At 27.6% G+C, this 14,686-nt stretch overlaps 12 protein-coding genes across 12 annotated transcripts; 4 read left to right on the top strand and 8 right to left on the bottom strand.

The window, feature by feature from the left end:
- Positions 1-14: 14 nt before the first annotated feature.
- Positions 15-560, bottom strand: ENU1_213650 (hypothetical protein; the record flags this gene model as incomplete). Its single annotated transcript, XM_008862482.1, has 1 exon — positions 15-560. One exon carries the CDS (start codon positions 558-560, stop codon positions 15-17), a length of 546 nt encoding a protein of 181 aa, XP_008860704.1.
- A 59-nt stretch (positions 561-619) lies between these two features.
- Positions 620-1,435, bottom strand: ENU1_213660 (DHHC zinc finger domain containing protein; the record flags this gene model as incomplete). The annotated part of the gene is made up of 1 exon (XM_008862483.1): positions 620-1,435. One exon carries the CDS (start codon positions 1,433-1,435, stop codon positions 620-622), a length of 816 nt encoding a protein of 271 aa, XP_008860705.1.
- Positions 1,436-1,521: 86 nt separating this feature from the next.
- ENU1_213670 (hypothetical protein) lies at positions 1,522-2,628 on the bottom strand (the record flags this gene model as incomplete). The annotated part of the gene is made up of 1 exon (XM_008862484.1): positions 1,522-2,628. The coding sequence occupies one exon, from the start codon at positions 2,626-2,628 to the stop codon at positions 1,522-1,524; it is 1,107 nt and encodes a 368-aa protein (XP_008860706.1).
- A 261-nt stretch (positions 2,629-2,889) lies between these two features.
- Positions 2,890-3,420, bottom strand: ENU1_213680 (WWE domain containing protein; the record flags this gene model as incomplete). The annotated part of the gene is made up of 1 exon (XM_008862485.1): positions 2,890-3,420. One exon carries the CDS (start codon positions 3,418-3,420, stop codon positions 2,890-2,892), a length of 531 nt encoding a protein of 176 aa, XP_008860707.1.
- A 150-nt stretch (positions 3,421-3,570) lies between these two features.
- Positions 3,571-4,076, top strand: ENU1_213690 (hypothetical protein; the record flags this gene model as incomplete). The annotated part of the gene is made up of 2 exons (XM_008862486.1): positions 3,571-3,648; positions 3,705-4,076. The coding sequence occupies 2 exons, from the start codon at positions 3,571-3,573 to the stop codon at positions 4,074-4,076; spliced, it is 450 nt and encodes a 149-aa protein (XP_008860708.1).
- A 551-nt stretch (positions 4,077-4,627) lies between these two features.
- On the bottom strand, positions 4,628-6,229 carry ENU1_213700 (hypothetical protein; the record flags this gene model as incomplete). Its single annotated transcript, XM_008862487.1, has 1 exon — positions 4,628-6,229. The coding sequence occupies one exon, from the start codon at positions 6,227-6,229 to the stop codon at positions 4,628-4,630; it is 1,602 nt and encodes a 533-aa protein (XP_008860709.1).
- A 208-nt stretch (positions 6,230-6,437) lies between these two features.
- On the bottom strand, positions 6,438-7,616 carry ENU1_213710 (acetate kinase; the record flags this gene model as incomplete). The annotated part of the gene is made up of 1 exon (XM_008862488.1): positions 6,438-7,616. The coding sequence occupies one exon, from the start codon at positions 7,614-7,616 to the stop codon at positions 6,438-6,440; it is 1,179 nt and encodes a 392-aa protein (XP_008860710.1).
- A 586-nt stretch (positions 7,617-8,202) lies between these two features.
- On the bottom strand, positions 8,203-9,906 carry ENU1_213720 (beta-galactosidase, putative; the record flags this gene model as incomplete). Its single annotated transcript, XM_008862489.1, has 1 exon — positions 8,203-9,906. One exon carries the CDS (start codon positions 9,904-9,906, stop codon positions 8,203-8,205), a length of 1,704 nt encoding a protein of 567 aa, XP_008860711.1.
- A 641-nt stretch (positions 9,907-10,547) lies between these two features.
- On the top strand, positions 10,548-12,443 carry ENU1_213730 (F-box/WD domain containing protein; the record flags this gene model as incomplete). Its single annotated transcript, XM_008862490.1, has 1 exon — positions 10,548-12,443. One exon carries the CDS (start codon positions 10,548-10,550, stop codon positions 12,441-12,443), a length of 1,896 nt encoding a protein of 631 aa, XP_008860712.1.
- A 146-nt stretch (positions 12,444-12,589) lies between these two features.
- On the top strand, positions 12,590-13,282 carry ENU1_213740 (longin-type vesicle-associated membrane protein, putative; the record flags this gene model as incomplete). Its single annotated transcript, XM_008862491.1, has 1 exon — positions 12,590-13,282. One exon carries the CDS (start codon positions 12,590-12,592, stop codon positions 13,280-13,282), a length of 693 nt encoding a protein of 230 aa, XP_008860713.1.
- Positions 13,283-13,429: 147 nt separating this feature from the next.
- ENU1_213750 (hypothetical protein) lies at positions 13,430-13,968 on the top strand (the record flags this gene model as incomplete). The annotated part of the gene is made up of 2 exons (XM_008862492.1): positions 13,430-13,895; positions 13,955-13,968. 2 exons carry the CDS (start codon positions 13,430-13,432, stop codon positions 13,966-13,968), a joined length of 480 nt encoding a protein of 159 aa, XP_008860714.1.
- A 135-nt stretch (positions 13,969-14,103) lies between these two features.
- On the bottom strand, positions 14,104-14,448 carry ENU1_213760 (ubiquitin family protein; the record flags this gene model as incomplete). Its single annotated transcript, XM_008862493.1, has 1 exon — positions 14,104-14,448. One exon carries the CDS (start codon positions 14,446-14,448, stop codon positions 14,104-14,106), a length of 345 nt encoding a protein of 114 aa, XP_008860715.1.
- Positions 14,449-14,686: the final 238 nt, after the last annotated feature.

The raw sequence follows: 14,686 nt of genomic DNA on the forward strand, positions 1-14,686 counted from the left end.
ATTATTCCTTTTAATTAATCTTGTTCATCATTAATATATTCACCATATCCTTCCTTTAATTTTTGTTGAACAGAACCCCATTCATCTTTCTTTACTTTCTTTTTTCTTTTATTTTTATCTAACTCAAATCTATCTAAATCAATAGACTCATGAATAACTTGTCCTGATTTATCATCTATCCGTGCAAACTCTCCTTTACCATATTGTGGATAACATTCTTCATAAAGGTCTTCATTACTTATAAACTCATTTCTTTTAGTTCTATACCCTTTAGATAATTCATTTAACTTTTGAAGAGAACTTGGGATGTGTGGTTTTTTATTCTCTTCTTCTTGTTTTACTACAGTAAATGCACTAAGAAATTCATCAACCTCTTTGTTTTGATTTATTTTTGTCGACTCATTTCCAATTTCATTAGTATCTATTCCAGTCCAAAATACATCTCGGTTGATAATTTCTTTTTTCTGTTTAGTTTGTTCTGTTGTGTCTGTTTCAGTTGTTGTATTTTCTTTGATATGAACGATTTCATCATCTTCTTCAGAGGAAAATATTTTATCCATTAAAACCTTTCAAGTTCTTTCTTCTTAAAAATATAAAAACTGATTAAGTAACAGACTTGTTAATTATAATATTCTTTAGTCCAAAATAATTGTCCACATGATGGATTTGATGTAAAGAAGAATTTTATAATATTTGTTTTAATCCCTTCGTCATATGGATTAGGAAGATTGAAATCTTTATTCTTTATATATTCGTATGTTGTATAATTCTTACAGATAGCCTGGGTATGAAAATACCATAACTTAGTAATGAAAAATGCAACACTAATAAACAAACAAAAAGAAAAATATAGCAATGGTGTTGTTATTATTCTATATTTTATAACATTACAATAAATAGAATACCCTGTTGTTATTGTTGCAATATAATCAGTGAACATTGTAATACATAAAAAAGTATAAAATATCTTCCTGTTGTTACTCCCTACACAATTTCCAATCCAACTACAATGATGATCAAACCTCTCAACACAACGATCACATTTACGACAATGATGTACCCTTAATGGTCGACTAAATTTACATTTATGACAAAATGTTCGTGGAAGATAAGTAACTTTATACTTCGCTGTGATGTCACTTCCAAATAAATTAACGTCATACATCTTAAACTTCTTATCTTGGTTTTGTTCAAAGTACTCTTCCCTTAAAGGAAAAAAACCTGGGTTTGTAGCATTTAATAAAACCATACAAATACATAACCAAGGCCAATTAATTGTTAATATAATTTTAAAAAAAGTTAAGTCATAATAATATGAATAATACACTGCTGTAGCCCCACAAACTACCATGACTGTCCATGATAGTAAGAACCATAATTGATTATTAATTTGAAACAAAAACGAAAGATACCACCGAGACAATGAAGAACTCATTAATTCTTTTAAAGTTAGCGAGATAAAGAAGCTAATACAAACACAATAAATAATAATGGAAAAGTCAATTAAAATGATAAAACTAATCAATTATCAGATTGTGCATGAATCAAATAAGCTAGTCCCTTTGCTAAAATTGCCTTTTTAGTTTCAAGGCTTTTATCGTTGATTTTATTTGTTTGTTTTATTTCTTCCAATTTTGGTATTTGACCAATTACATTTTCTTTAGTCACTTCTTGTTGAATTTCTGTTTGTAATCCTTCTTTAGTGTCTTTTACTTCTATACTTTTTGGTAATGTTTGACTTAATGATTTTTGTTGATTAATTGTTAAAGTATCTTTTCGAACTACAGAATCTCTGTCATCTTCTTTATTAGTACTAGAATAACCTTCTTCAACAGGAATAATAGCAGGTTGTGCAATTAATGGTTGAATATCCCCCTTTATTTCTACAGTTTTTTGTTGTTCTAATTCTTTTGATTCTTCTGAAGCAATTGTCGGAGTAGTAGATTTCAGATAAGTATCTGTGTGGTTTAAGTTTTCAATAATACCATTTAAATCTTTAATTTTTTCATCACGTTCCTTTATACCACGACTTAAGTTTTCATTAATATCACTTAATTTCTTGATTTTATCTTCACTTTCCTTTTTAAAATCGGAAAAGTCTGTTTTTGTTTGTTGCCAATATGCATGATACAATTTGGATTGATCCTCAAGTATTTTAAGATTTTTAAGATGATTATTTGATTGAATCTCTTGGAAACTCCTCATGTCTTCTATCTCTTTCTTAACATCACAAACAATTGTATTTTTGAAACTATCAGTTTTATCTTCTATTTGTTTCTTTAATTTATCAACTTCTTGTAGTGCCTGATCACGACCTGTTTTGAAATATTCAACGGCTACTCTACACTTTCCTAATAAAACTTTTTGTTTAATATACTTTGCTTTAATTTCTTCAGGAGTCATATCTTCTATTTTTTCATTTTCTTTTTCTGTTCTTCTTTGTTCTTTTTCATAACTTGTAACCTTTTTTCTTAGCCTTTCTATTTCAGCAACTTTTTCATCATTATTCATTAAAAGTATTTGTTTTCTATCTCTGATTCTCTCATCAAGCACTTTTATCATCTCTATATTTTCTTTAATGTCTTCAATGAATTCATTATATTGTATTAAAAAATTTGTTGGATCCATTGTCAAGAACAAATGATTAGAAGATACTCTTTCCAGATCTTAGTCTTAAAATAATAGTAAATTTTAACTATACATTTCTCACTTTTTTCAACAAAAAACCTAATTCAAATTTTTCATTGAAAGAGAAAAGAAAAGAGACAAAAAGATTTAGTTTTGATATTTTTTAAGATTTTTTTCTTTCTTAAAGTATTATTATCATCTCTTTACTTAAATATCAAAAGCATTCAATTATGAATTATTATTTATGTAAATACACAATAATCAATTAGTTATATTTGGTAATACAACTCTTGATAATTTTCGATACGTATTAGTTGTAAGATTTTTTTGGACAAATGTAACATAATCTATTGAATATTTTTGATGTTTTTTTCCTAAAGTCAGTTCAATAACTTCATCTCCACCAGCAACATATTTAATGTAGTTATCTTCGAGTATTTTTGATATATGACTACTACAAGGCTTACCACTATAGCACCACTGAATATTATCCCATTCAATTTCAACTCTAACTCTTCGGATACTTCTTGTAGTACCAGTTTGTTTATTAACTTGTTTTAAATTTTTAAAATCAATTTCATAGTCACCAACCGTTAATTGTTTTTTTTGTTGAACATTAGACAAACTTACAGTTCCAATATATATTTCATCAAGAAATTCTTGATAATGTTCTTCAAGTAATTTATTTTCTGCTCTTCTATAAGGGGTCCATCTTGAAGAAAAAAACACACCCTTAACTTCTTCCCATTCCCATTGATAGTAAACAGTAGGTTCTCTATATATTTTACTCATAAGGGAAGAAATGAAAGAGATTAAATGAACTGTAAGTTTTTATGATCTTTTTTTCTTTTGTAATACTAAAAAAAACTATAAAAAAATTATATTCTTTTAATCAATTGAAACTCATAAAGATTTCTTTATAATTCAATTAGTTCCTGTTTAATGTTTTGGAATACTATATTAAAACCAAACCAAAATATCACTTTTAAAACTAACAATATATTACATATTACTAATGCTGTTTGTTTTCTTTTGTTATTTACTAATTAATTTATTTCTTTAATTAACTCTTATAGTCCCTTGTTTCTAAAACAAAAACTGAACTTAAACAAAGAACTCAACTCTTCATCACTTCTGGAAAACATAAAGTTTTGATTGCATCGTTCATCCCTGGAATATGTGAACAAGTTAGGTTAGATCTTGTCATTGGTGAAGAAATAGTATTCAGTAACACTGGATTACATTATATTCACCTCTCCGGATTTACAACTGAACTTTCTAAACCTCAACTTGAAGGTCCAGAAGATGATGACTTACCAGAGTTGGACATAGTTCCACAAGTTGACTCTGAAAATACCAACGAAGAGTTAACACATAAAAAACCATTAAAAAAACCTAAAGAAGTAAAGAAAGAAGATAAAAAATTAAAAGTTTGTGTTAATTATTAAAAGTATTGATATAATTAAGTATTGACATAATATAGAAAGAGACAAAGAAATGAGATACACTGAATTGATTGTTTTCAATAACTTAATTTTACTTTCACTTCTTCTTCATCTGAAATAAAAAAATAATAATAAAAAAGAGAACTTAATCTTATTAATAATTAATGGAAAATTCTGATACTGTTAAACAAGTAGTAGACCAATTTGCTCAAACACCTGAAACAGAAGGGTTTGATATATTGTCTTGTTTATTATAAAATATACTAATTAACAGAATAATTTATTCAACTTATACATCTTCATGTTTACAAGGATTTAGAGAACAAGTTTTAACTGAAATAAAAGATGACCTTATGAAGCTACAAATTAAAAATGATATCACCTCAGAAAGTGTAGAAGCATTATTACAAAAATATTTAGATAGTTTGCTTTTTTATTTTATTATAATAGAAAACCATTAATGAAAAAAGAATTTCCCTTAGAATTATCACTTGGACTTTATTCAGAAATTATTAACTTTATAAAAAATAATTAAATCTAACTAAGAAATCTTATTAAAATTTACCATTTTCTGTATACACAGTAAAATGAACTCCTTGAACTTTGCGAAATGCTTTTTTAATTTCATTTGTTAACATAGATGATCCCCATCCAAGAACAAGAACATCTTTCATTCCAGTATATTTTGAAGCAATTGAACTGAAAGATGGTCTTCCTTCAATAAAACTAACAACATCAGTTAGACGTGGACATTCTTCTATTTCTCTTGTACAATAATTTTCTATAGTTCCAATTATTCTAGTCTTAGCAACAATAAGATCTTCTTGGAATGCAATGACAAGATCATTTGATCGTGTTACACAAATAACATCAACTTCATGAACTCCATCAATACAAAGAGCTTGTAAATGTCCAAGCATTGGAGCAAATCCAATTCCAGTACCAATTAATACTATTTTACGTGCATTACCAAGGGCGCATATAGGCCTTCCAACAGGATTTAAAACAAACATAGGAATCTTTTTTAATGTTTCTTCATTAGCCTCTTTTAATTTATTTGTCCACCCACCAAATGGAGCAACAACAATACAAATTTCTGAACAATGAGACCGTTTATTTGTTCTTTTTATTAATGGTTCTTCTTGAGTTACATGAGATTCTGAATTAGGTGATGAGATTGTAATTGGAACATTTTCTTGAGATAATAAAGGGTTATTGATGGAGTCTTTTTGATGTTCAGAAAGTTTTCTTTCCATAATTTGGGTAAAATTTGAACAAACAATAGAAAAAGGATGGAATGACCAAGGGGAAATTGTAGGAATAAGAACGTCCATAAATTGGGTTGAGTTGTAAAAAATATTCTTTTTGAATCGAAGGATGACATATCCAGTTTTAGTAACTTCCTTTGATATAATTTTAGCTGGAAAAACGAAATGTAGAAAACGTAATAGGATATCAAAGAGATATAATGAAAGTGGGATAAATAAATAATAATAATAGTTATGAGTAAAAGCCTTAACATGATAGATATAAGTTGGAATAATACAACAAAAGCAAATAATATGAATTTTATGAAATATATTATAAAATTTTCTTCTTATGAATAAAGTCAATACTAAAATAACAATAAAACCAAAACAAAGAATTCCATTTTTGTAGGAAGCTGAACTTAATTTTAGTCCACCTAATACACACCCAATAATATCACAACATGAATGAATAATAGCAAATATACCAAATAACCATCCACTAATTTTATGAAGCATTAATATATCTTGAAAAGTTGTTCCAAAAATACTAATCAGACTGATGTTATTCTTTGGTAACGGAAGTAAAAGGAGACAGAATAATATCGGGAGTGGTCTTCTAAAAACACTTCCTATTTTAAAAAAAATAGAACCTGTTTCACTTTTAATATTATCAAACCATGAAGGCATATCCTTAATACCATAAATCATTGAAAGAACAATGAAAATAAGTAAAGAAAATGTAAAGATATATTCACGTACATTAAACCATAAAAATCTATATAACGTATATTTATTAGAAAATATAGTAAATAAAGTAAAAGGAATTGATTTGACCTTCATAGGATATGTTTGAACAATTGGGTTAGTAACGTTGTCAACAGAGTCTCCTGTAATGAAACGAATCATGGACTGTGTGATAAAAATTAAGATCATTTACATTTATATTGAAAAAAGAATTAAAGTAGAATCAAAAAAAAAATTCCAAAAGAAAATACACTCATTCTTCAATTAAATTATTGTAATTTTTTTAAAACTTCAATATAATTTCAATAGAATAAAAATAAAAATCTAAAATAAAATCCTAAAATTTTAATAGTTCTTCTCTTTGATTTAATTAAAACTGAAATAATTCTTTTCCTTTTTGTAAAATAACTAATTCTTCATCATTTGGTGCCACACAAACTTGAACTTTACTTGAAGGCATTGTAAGAAATTCTATTTTTTTCCCCATTGACTTTTCATTTATAGAATCATCAAGTTCTATTCCAAGGAATTTCATTTTATCACAAATAGCTCTACGTACTTGCCAAACTTCTAATCCCATTTGATCAGTAAATACTAAAAGATCTAATCCTCCAATTTCTACCATTAACCCTCCAATAGTTTTAGCTAATTGTTTGATATAAACATCAAATGCTAATTGACATGTTTTAGCTTTTGGACCTCTAATTTCTATTTCATGTAAAATGTCTCTCATATCACTAGATAATTCACTAACACCAAGTAATCCACTTTTCTTATTTAAAATATCAACAACTTTCTCTATACCAACTTGTTGAATCATATCAATTGGTATAGTTGGATCAATATCACCACATCTGGTTGACATAACAAGACCTGCAAGAGTAGAATTTCCCATTGATGTATCAAATGATTTTCCATTAACAATGCCACAGCAACTAGAACCACCTGTTCCAAGGTGACAAGCAATAATTTTAGAATGGCTAACATCAATAACATTTTTTAATGAATTAATAACATATTCATAACTTAATCCATGAAAACCAAATTTAAGATATTGACTTTGATATGGTTGTGGAATGGCATATGTTCTTTCTGCTTGTGATATGGTTGAATGGAATGCAGTATCAATTGCAACATATTGTCTAGTTGTTGGAAGTTCTTTCATAGACATCTCAATAACACCAAAACTTGATGGGTTATGAATTGGAGCTAAAGGTAAACATTCTTTAAGTTCTTTTAATACAACCTCATCAATAATCGCTGATTTTTTAAAATACGATCCTCCATGTACAAATCTATGACCTACAAAAGCAATTGAAATATGATTTTCTTTTAAAAATTGAATAATAAGTTTAGCTGCTTGTGGATGATTTAATATTGGAGTTTCAATTTTAATTATTTTTCCATTTAAATGATGTTCAATAAATGGTTTTTCTGTTCCTGTAACATTTACCCTATTAGCTTTACCATTACATACAATGTTATCAGAACAAAATACTTTGTAAGTTAATGAAGAACTTCCTACGTTGAATATTAGTACGTTAGACATCAAAAGTAAATATAACTTCAATGAGTTATAATATTATTAAAAAAATAAATTAAAAATATTAAAACATAAATTATTTTTTTAAGTAATTATTTTTTAAATGTTATATATAACATATAATTAATATTATAAATATAATTATTAACAAAAAAATTATGAAACAATTAGAAAAAGAAAGAAATAGAGAAATCTCAAATGAACTATAAAAATAAAATTCAGTGAACAATGAAATTTGTCATCTTCTTTTTATGTATCATTGGTTTGGAATATTATTTAATTTTACATTTTATAAAGAGAATAATAATGATTAATAGTTGCAATGAGTAAATTCTGTGATAACAAACTTTTTAAAGATGCTGTTGAAAAAGCTAATCAATGTATGAAAACAAATTCACCATGTGAGTGTTTAAAAATTGAAAAAGATGATATTGTTAGTGCTTCATGTGCAACTGAGCCATTGAAAACATTTTTCAAAGATGGGTGTTTATCTCTTGGTTGTGAAGATCAAATTTGTTCTTTTAATTAATTGATTCTTTCCAAAATTAAATATTGTTTAAATAAATCTTTATCATTAATAAATTTAATTAATTTATTTCATTTGGTTATACAACCATTGATGAATTTGTTTGATTCGTTCAACATCAATTTTAACTACAGCACGGTCATAAGTAAGAAGTCCATTTACTTCGGTTTCAACATCTGTTAATTGTGTGTAAATAGCTCCTGCAAGTCCTTCAATTTGAACAAGCATCTTAATATATTCTTCATACGTATCTTCGATTTTATCACTTTGAATATATCCCCAATTAGATTCTATCCATGTATGTTGTGGAATACTTTTACCAATACCTCCATATTCTCCAACAACCCTAATTCTATCATCTAATACTCTCATTCTTGGTTTAGGATAACTGTGACAGTCACATATATCTCCTACATTCTTAAAATGATTTCCTCCACTAGCATCATTCACCAAACGTTGTTCATCTTTACTTAGTTCACATATCTCTTTAGTGTTAAATTGTCCCCAACTTTCATTAAATGGAATCCAACAACCAACACATGGAGAAAGTCCAACCCATTTTCTAATCTCATTCCATTCATTAATAAATCTTCTTTTAGACTCTATTGGAATCTCTTTTTCTTGCTCATTGAATTCATCCTCATTCCAATTTGAAGTATCAGCAACACGAGATGGCATATCTTGCCAAACAATAATTCCTATAGTGTCACAATGATAGTACCAACGAGCAGACTCTGTTTTAGCATGCTTTCTTAAAAGATTAATACCAGTACTCTTTGCAAATAATATGTCTGATTTTAAGGCTTCATCTGTTGGTGCAGTATAAAGTCCATCGGGCCAATATCCTTGATCAAGATAGCCAAAGACAAATATAGGTTTATTATTTAATTCAAAACAAGGAAATCCTTTATAATTTCCTTTTGAAAACTTTCTGTAACCAAAATATGTAAAGATACTATCACCACTATCTAATGACACTTTTACATCATATAACTCTGGTGTATCAGGAGTCCAATATTTCATATCTGATGGAAGTGAAATAATATTTTCTTTTCCTTTTAAATGTTGAGAAATAATGACATTATTATTTTTAATAATATCAATAGTAAATGAATCACTTTCACAACCTTTAAAATCAATAAGAACTTTCATTGACTGACAGTCAATATTTGGAATACATTGAATATAATCAATATATTGGTCGTGAACTGGTTCAACCCAAACAGTTTGCCAAATACCAGTGATTGGAGTATACCATATTCCATTGGCATGATTTACTTGTTTTCCTCGTGGTTGGTCATAACTATCTGTAGGATCCCATACTTTTACAATAAGTTCAAAGTCAGTTTCGTTTATTTCAACTTCAAATGGAGAATACCCTCCAATGTGTTTGAAAACTTCTTTTCTATTTACATATACAGTAGCTTCATAATCAACAGCACCAAAGTGAATTAGCTTTTTTCCTTTCCATTCCAAATGCACTTGTTTTTTATACCATAATAATTGTTTATCTGTAATATGTTTTGCTACTCCAGACAAACTAGACTCTAGTCCAAATGGCACAAGAATATTTTCATTAAACTCTTTAGGAAAGTCAACAGATTCTTTATTACCATCAATAATATCAGTTATTTGATATTTCCAAATCCCATTCAAATTAGTCCATTCTTTTCTTCTTAGTTGTGGCCTTGGGTATTCTTCTAAAACAGAATTAATATTAACAGAGTCTATCCATTTAGTTGTGATATGAGATTTAATAGGATTGTACATTTGAATATATCAATGGAAGTTATTTTTTTTAGATCTTAAAAAATAATATTGTTTAATATTTTTGTTTTTAAAATTATTAATAACATAATTATTAATAACAAAAAATTGTTTTTATTTCTGTCTCAATAATCCTATTTTTAATTACAATTATATTTTACATAAATTATATTATAATTAATAGTAAAACAATCAGAATTATAAAAAGAAATTATAAAAAATCATAGAAAAGGTACAAAATATGTAATTATAAATACATACTATTTTTAGTGGTCATCACTTATAACAAAACAAAACAACATGAGTTTTCTCAAAGATAACAAGATAAAACTCTTTTATGATTTCTAGAGTCATGTGCCTATATTGTATTATTCTTTCACTACTGAGAATTTAATTTTTTTTAATGGGTTAAAATAGCATAGTACTTATAAGAAATTGACCCATTTATAATAAAATAAAAAAGTGAAACAGACTTATTTTCTTTCTTAATTTTAGTACAATTAATAGTCTGAATCATGTATAAACCAGTTAAGTTCCTTGTTGGTGGTGTTGTTAAGTATTGGTTATGATCATCTCTTACAAAGAAAAGTTAAACCAAAAAAAAAATAAAAAGAAGAACTACTAAATTTAAATAAACTTTCTTTATGGAGAAGTTCAGCTACATTAAACAGTTTAAAGAGTTTAGTGAACGAAATGAATCTCCAGATAGAGCCAATTGTCAACCTCATTTCCAGCCTAATCACATAACTCGTCCAGAAATTTCTGTTGTAAGAAAGCGTGATACTGGTCCATTTCGTGGAGATGAAACAATAAGTTCTCCAAATACCCTTGTTAGTCAAATAAAAATAATTCCAAACCCACGACTTCAACCAATTACTGAAATGGCACATCCACAACCTCTTTTAACTAAAAACGTTCATTTGCCAATGGATATGTCATCTTTTAATACAGAAAATCAAAAAGAACATAATACAACAATAAAATATCATAATGATGATTCAGAAACACAAACAGATGAAAATATATTTCAAAATGACTCATCGTTCAGAACTTCATCAGAGTTTATTGAAAACAAATTTAATCAAAAAAATTATTTAAAATTTCATGGAGAAGGTAAAATTTATATTTGTGAAGGAGTTGTCAACAAACAAACGATATTACCAACTAAACTTGAAGCAGTCATTCCACTTATTTTTCATGAAGCTTCAGTAACAAAAAGTGTAGGTAATACGTTATTAATTCATTCTCCATTTTGGAAAGAGATAATTAAATGTACTATTACATTAACTCCCATTATTGCTGTTATACAAATGAGTAGTGATATAATTTGTAATTCTTGCATTGTTGTTGTTCCTAATTCAATTCGATATAATATTGTTTTTCAAACTCAAAACGGAGAAATTCCTTCTGTAAATTCTTTTATCGAATCTATTATTTCATCTCACGAACATATTTCTAATTCAATTTCATATTCATCTTTACCAACATTAACTCTCTCTACAATAGAACCTCAATTATTTAAAAAAATAATTCAATTCTTACCAAACAAAGATAAAAAATCATTGTCATTAACTTCTAAACGACTTCACATGATTCTTTCTTCATTAGTGACATCACCTTATAGTGCCTTTCTTCCAACTACATCATCAATTCAAATGGAAAAAGAAGAACAATATGCTCCATTACCTCAACCACAACGGATAGATGGACATACAAACTATGTTCGATCATTAGATATTTCTTCAGATTTTAGGTATTTTGTGAGTGGAGCAAGTGATAGAAAAGTACGATTATGGACTTTACCTAATCCATCAACTAAAACGTCTCAAGTATTCAGTGGACCAAATAGCAGTGTTGTGTCTTCTTCATTTATTGATGAAACATTAGCCGTTGCATATAAATGTGGAACTGTGAAATATATACCAATTGCTGAACCTGACAGACTGTTAACGTTCGATATTGTTGGTGGTAAAATAGAAGGTTTTCTTCCATTAACTGGAACAGCGTTTGTGTCGTGGGGAGACAAAGTTCAATTAATTAATTATCATCACCTTCATCAGGCAATTCTATTTACTTACAGTGAACATCTTAGGAAAGTGTGTTCAGTTAAACCCTTAGGTCCAAAATTTATTTCAACTTCATCAGACAGGTCAATTCATATTTGGGATCCTAATTTACCAATCCCAACTATAGAAAAGATTAGAAATGTTAGAACATTTAATGCATTAGAAATACTTGACGACCACACTTTTGCTACTGGAGGAGAGTCTATTGTTCATATTTGGGACGAACGTAAAGTAACTGACCCAGTTGAAGTATTAAACATCGACTCTAAAGTAAGTTGTTTAAATTATTCTAATGATAAACTATATATTGGAACTGACAAAACAGTTACAATTCGTAGTGGCACACATTGGGCTAATGAACAAAATTTGGTTGTAGATGATAAAAATGGAGTTTCAACAATTAAAGCGGTAGGAAATATAACAATAGCAGGCTTTAGGGATGGAGGAATAGATATGTGGAATTTCTCTATGTAATATAAAACAAATTTTATGTTATTTTGTGTTATTATAAAAAAATGTTAGAATAAAATAAAAAAGTAATCATCATCTAAAAAATAAGTACGAAAGAAAAAGAAAGTTCAATAGAAAAATCTTAGAACTAATATCTTAGAAAAAAGAAAATGTCAGGTAAAATTTATTACGGATGTATTGGATACAGAAAAACAATCCTCTCTATGTTCAGTGACATTTCTCTTGGTACCCTTAACGCTGCTATTGATGCTGTTGTAAATCAAGTTGGTCCTAATTCATCTCCAAAATCATCATCAAAATATGATCGTTTTCAACTTCAATTAGTTGTAGACAAAGAAATATTTGCATTATGTGTTTGTGATGATACATTCCCAATGAGAGAATCATTTGTTTTCTTAGAGGCAATAAAAAAGGCTTTTATGAGTCAATTTGACCAATACAGTATTTCTATTGCTGGAACAATGGAAATGTCCTCTTTCAATCAAACAATTAAAAACTTAATAGATAAACACAATGACTTCGATAATCATCAATTTAATAAAATTAAAAGAGAACAAGATGAAACACAAGCTATTCTTAATAATGATATAGATAAAATGTTAAAACGTGGTGATGTTTTAAGTGATTTAGAAGATGAAACAAGTCATCTTGTTGAATCTGCAGATGGATTTAAGTCATCAGCAACTCGATTAAAACGTGCTATGTGGTGGAAAAATATTAAATTATACCTCATTGCAGGTGCAATTTTATTAATTTTCTTATTAGTTCTACTTTGGGCAGGGTGTGGAATAACGTTTAGTCGATGTATTCCAGACAGGGAAGACAATACAGGAAGCAATTAAGATAAACTATCAATTGAGTTATTTTATAATTATCTTATTTAGTTTTTTTTTGATGAGAATTTATACATTTTGTTTTAATATCTTTTTTATTTTCATATTGTTTTGTCGTTCTTTCGAACTTAAAAATATTTTTATTTTATTGGTTACATGTCTCTTCAACCTCTTGTAGAAGAACTCCAACAATTATTCCCTTTTGTTGACCCTGACATTATTAAAACTGCTTTGATAGATTGTAATTATGATAAAAATGCTTGTGCTGAATTACTGTTTATGGCACAAGAAAATGGATCAACTGAAGTTCCTACATTTATTGATCCAACTGTTGACCATCATCAAGACGTCACGTTAGTTTACAAAGACTCTGTTATAACAATAAATCGGGATCAAATGATTGGTGACTCTAATCCAACAAACAAACCTCGAGTTAACACATTAAATGAAGAGTATAAAAAAGCTGCTGCCGAAGATGAAGAAGCAGCAGAAAAAGGAATTATTCCGTCAACTGTTATGATTGATACTGAAGAAAAAGCTTATGAAAAAAAACAACGTAAACACAAACATCAAGGTAAAGGAAAAGAGAAATACTCACTTCTTGATTCAGAAGTTAGAGATGGTTTGTTTTTTATTTTTTAAGGAAATTAACATATATAGAATTTATAACTCATTGAGTAGATGGTGATTTTTAATACCTCAACCACCTTTCCCACTACTGGAACAAATAATAAAATAATTCATACTTTTATTCTTTACACTTTTTTATTTTATACGAATGAAACAAGAACAAATATCACCTTCATTCAAATTTATTCAATTTTAATATTTTAAAACCCACCAACTTGATTCATCATAGCATCAATGACATCTCCATCTTGTAAACCAAGATCTGAAGCAGTTTTATCTGGTGTAATTCTTACACCATCAGAAAGAAATCTAACACTTGACATGTTTAATCCTTGTTTATTACAAAATGCTTCCATTAACTTCTTTAATGGAGTATTTTTCTTAATTTTGAAGAAGACTTCAGTTGAGTCTTGAGTCACTACTTTTAAATTAATCTGTTCATTATTAACAGGTTTTTCTGTTGTTTTAGTTGGTTCATCTTTTACTGGGTCTTTTGCTGGTTCTTTAGGAATATCTTTAGATGGTGAATGTTGTGCGTCAGACATTAATTTGTTCTTAAAGTTCCTTTTTTTATTTTTCTGATTTTAGAAACAATTATGAAACATCCTTTTAAATATATTTATTTTATTTTTAGATACATTTTTCTACTAATTCTTTCTTTTTACTATTTTAAACTAATTCTTTTCAAAACCCTCGCATAAAAAAATTAAAAACACATTTTTTTGATTGAAGTTTTTGAATAACAAAAAAAAGTAAATTAAGTAAAATTAATTGACAAGATTA

Source organism: Entamoeba nuttalli (assembly GCF_000257125.1).
Source record: "Entamoeba nuttalli P19 unplaced genomic scaffold asmbl_10195, whole genome shotgun sequence".
NCBI lineage: Eukaryota > Evosea > Mastigamoebida > Endamoebidae > Entamoeba > Entamoeba nuttalli.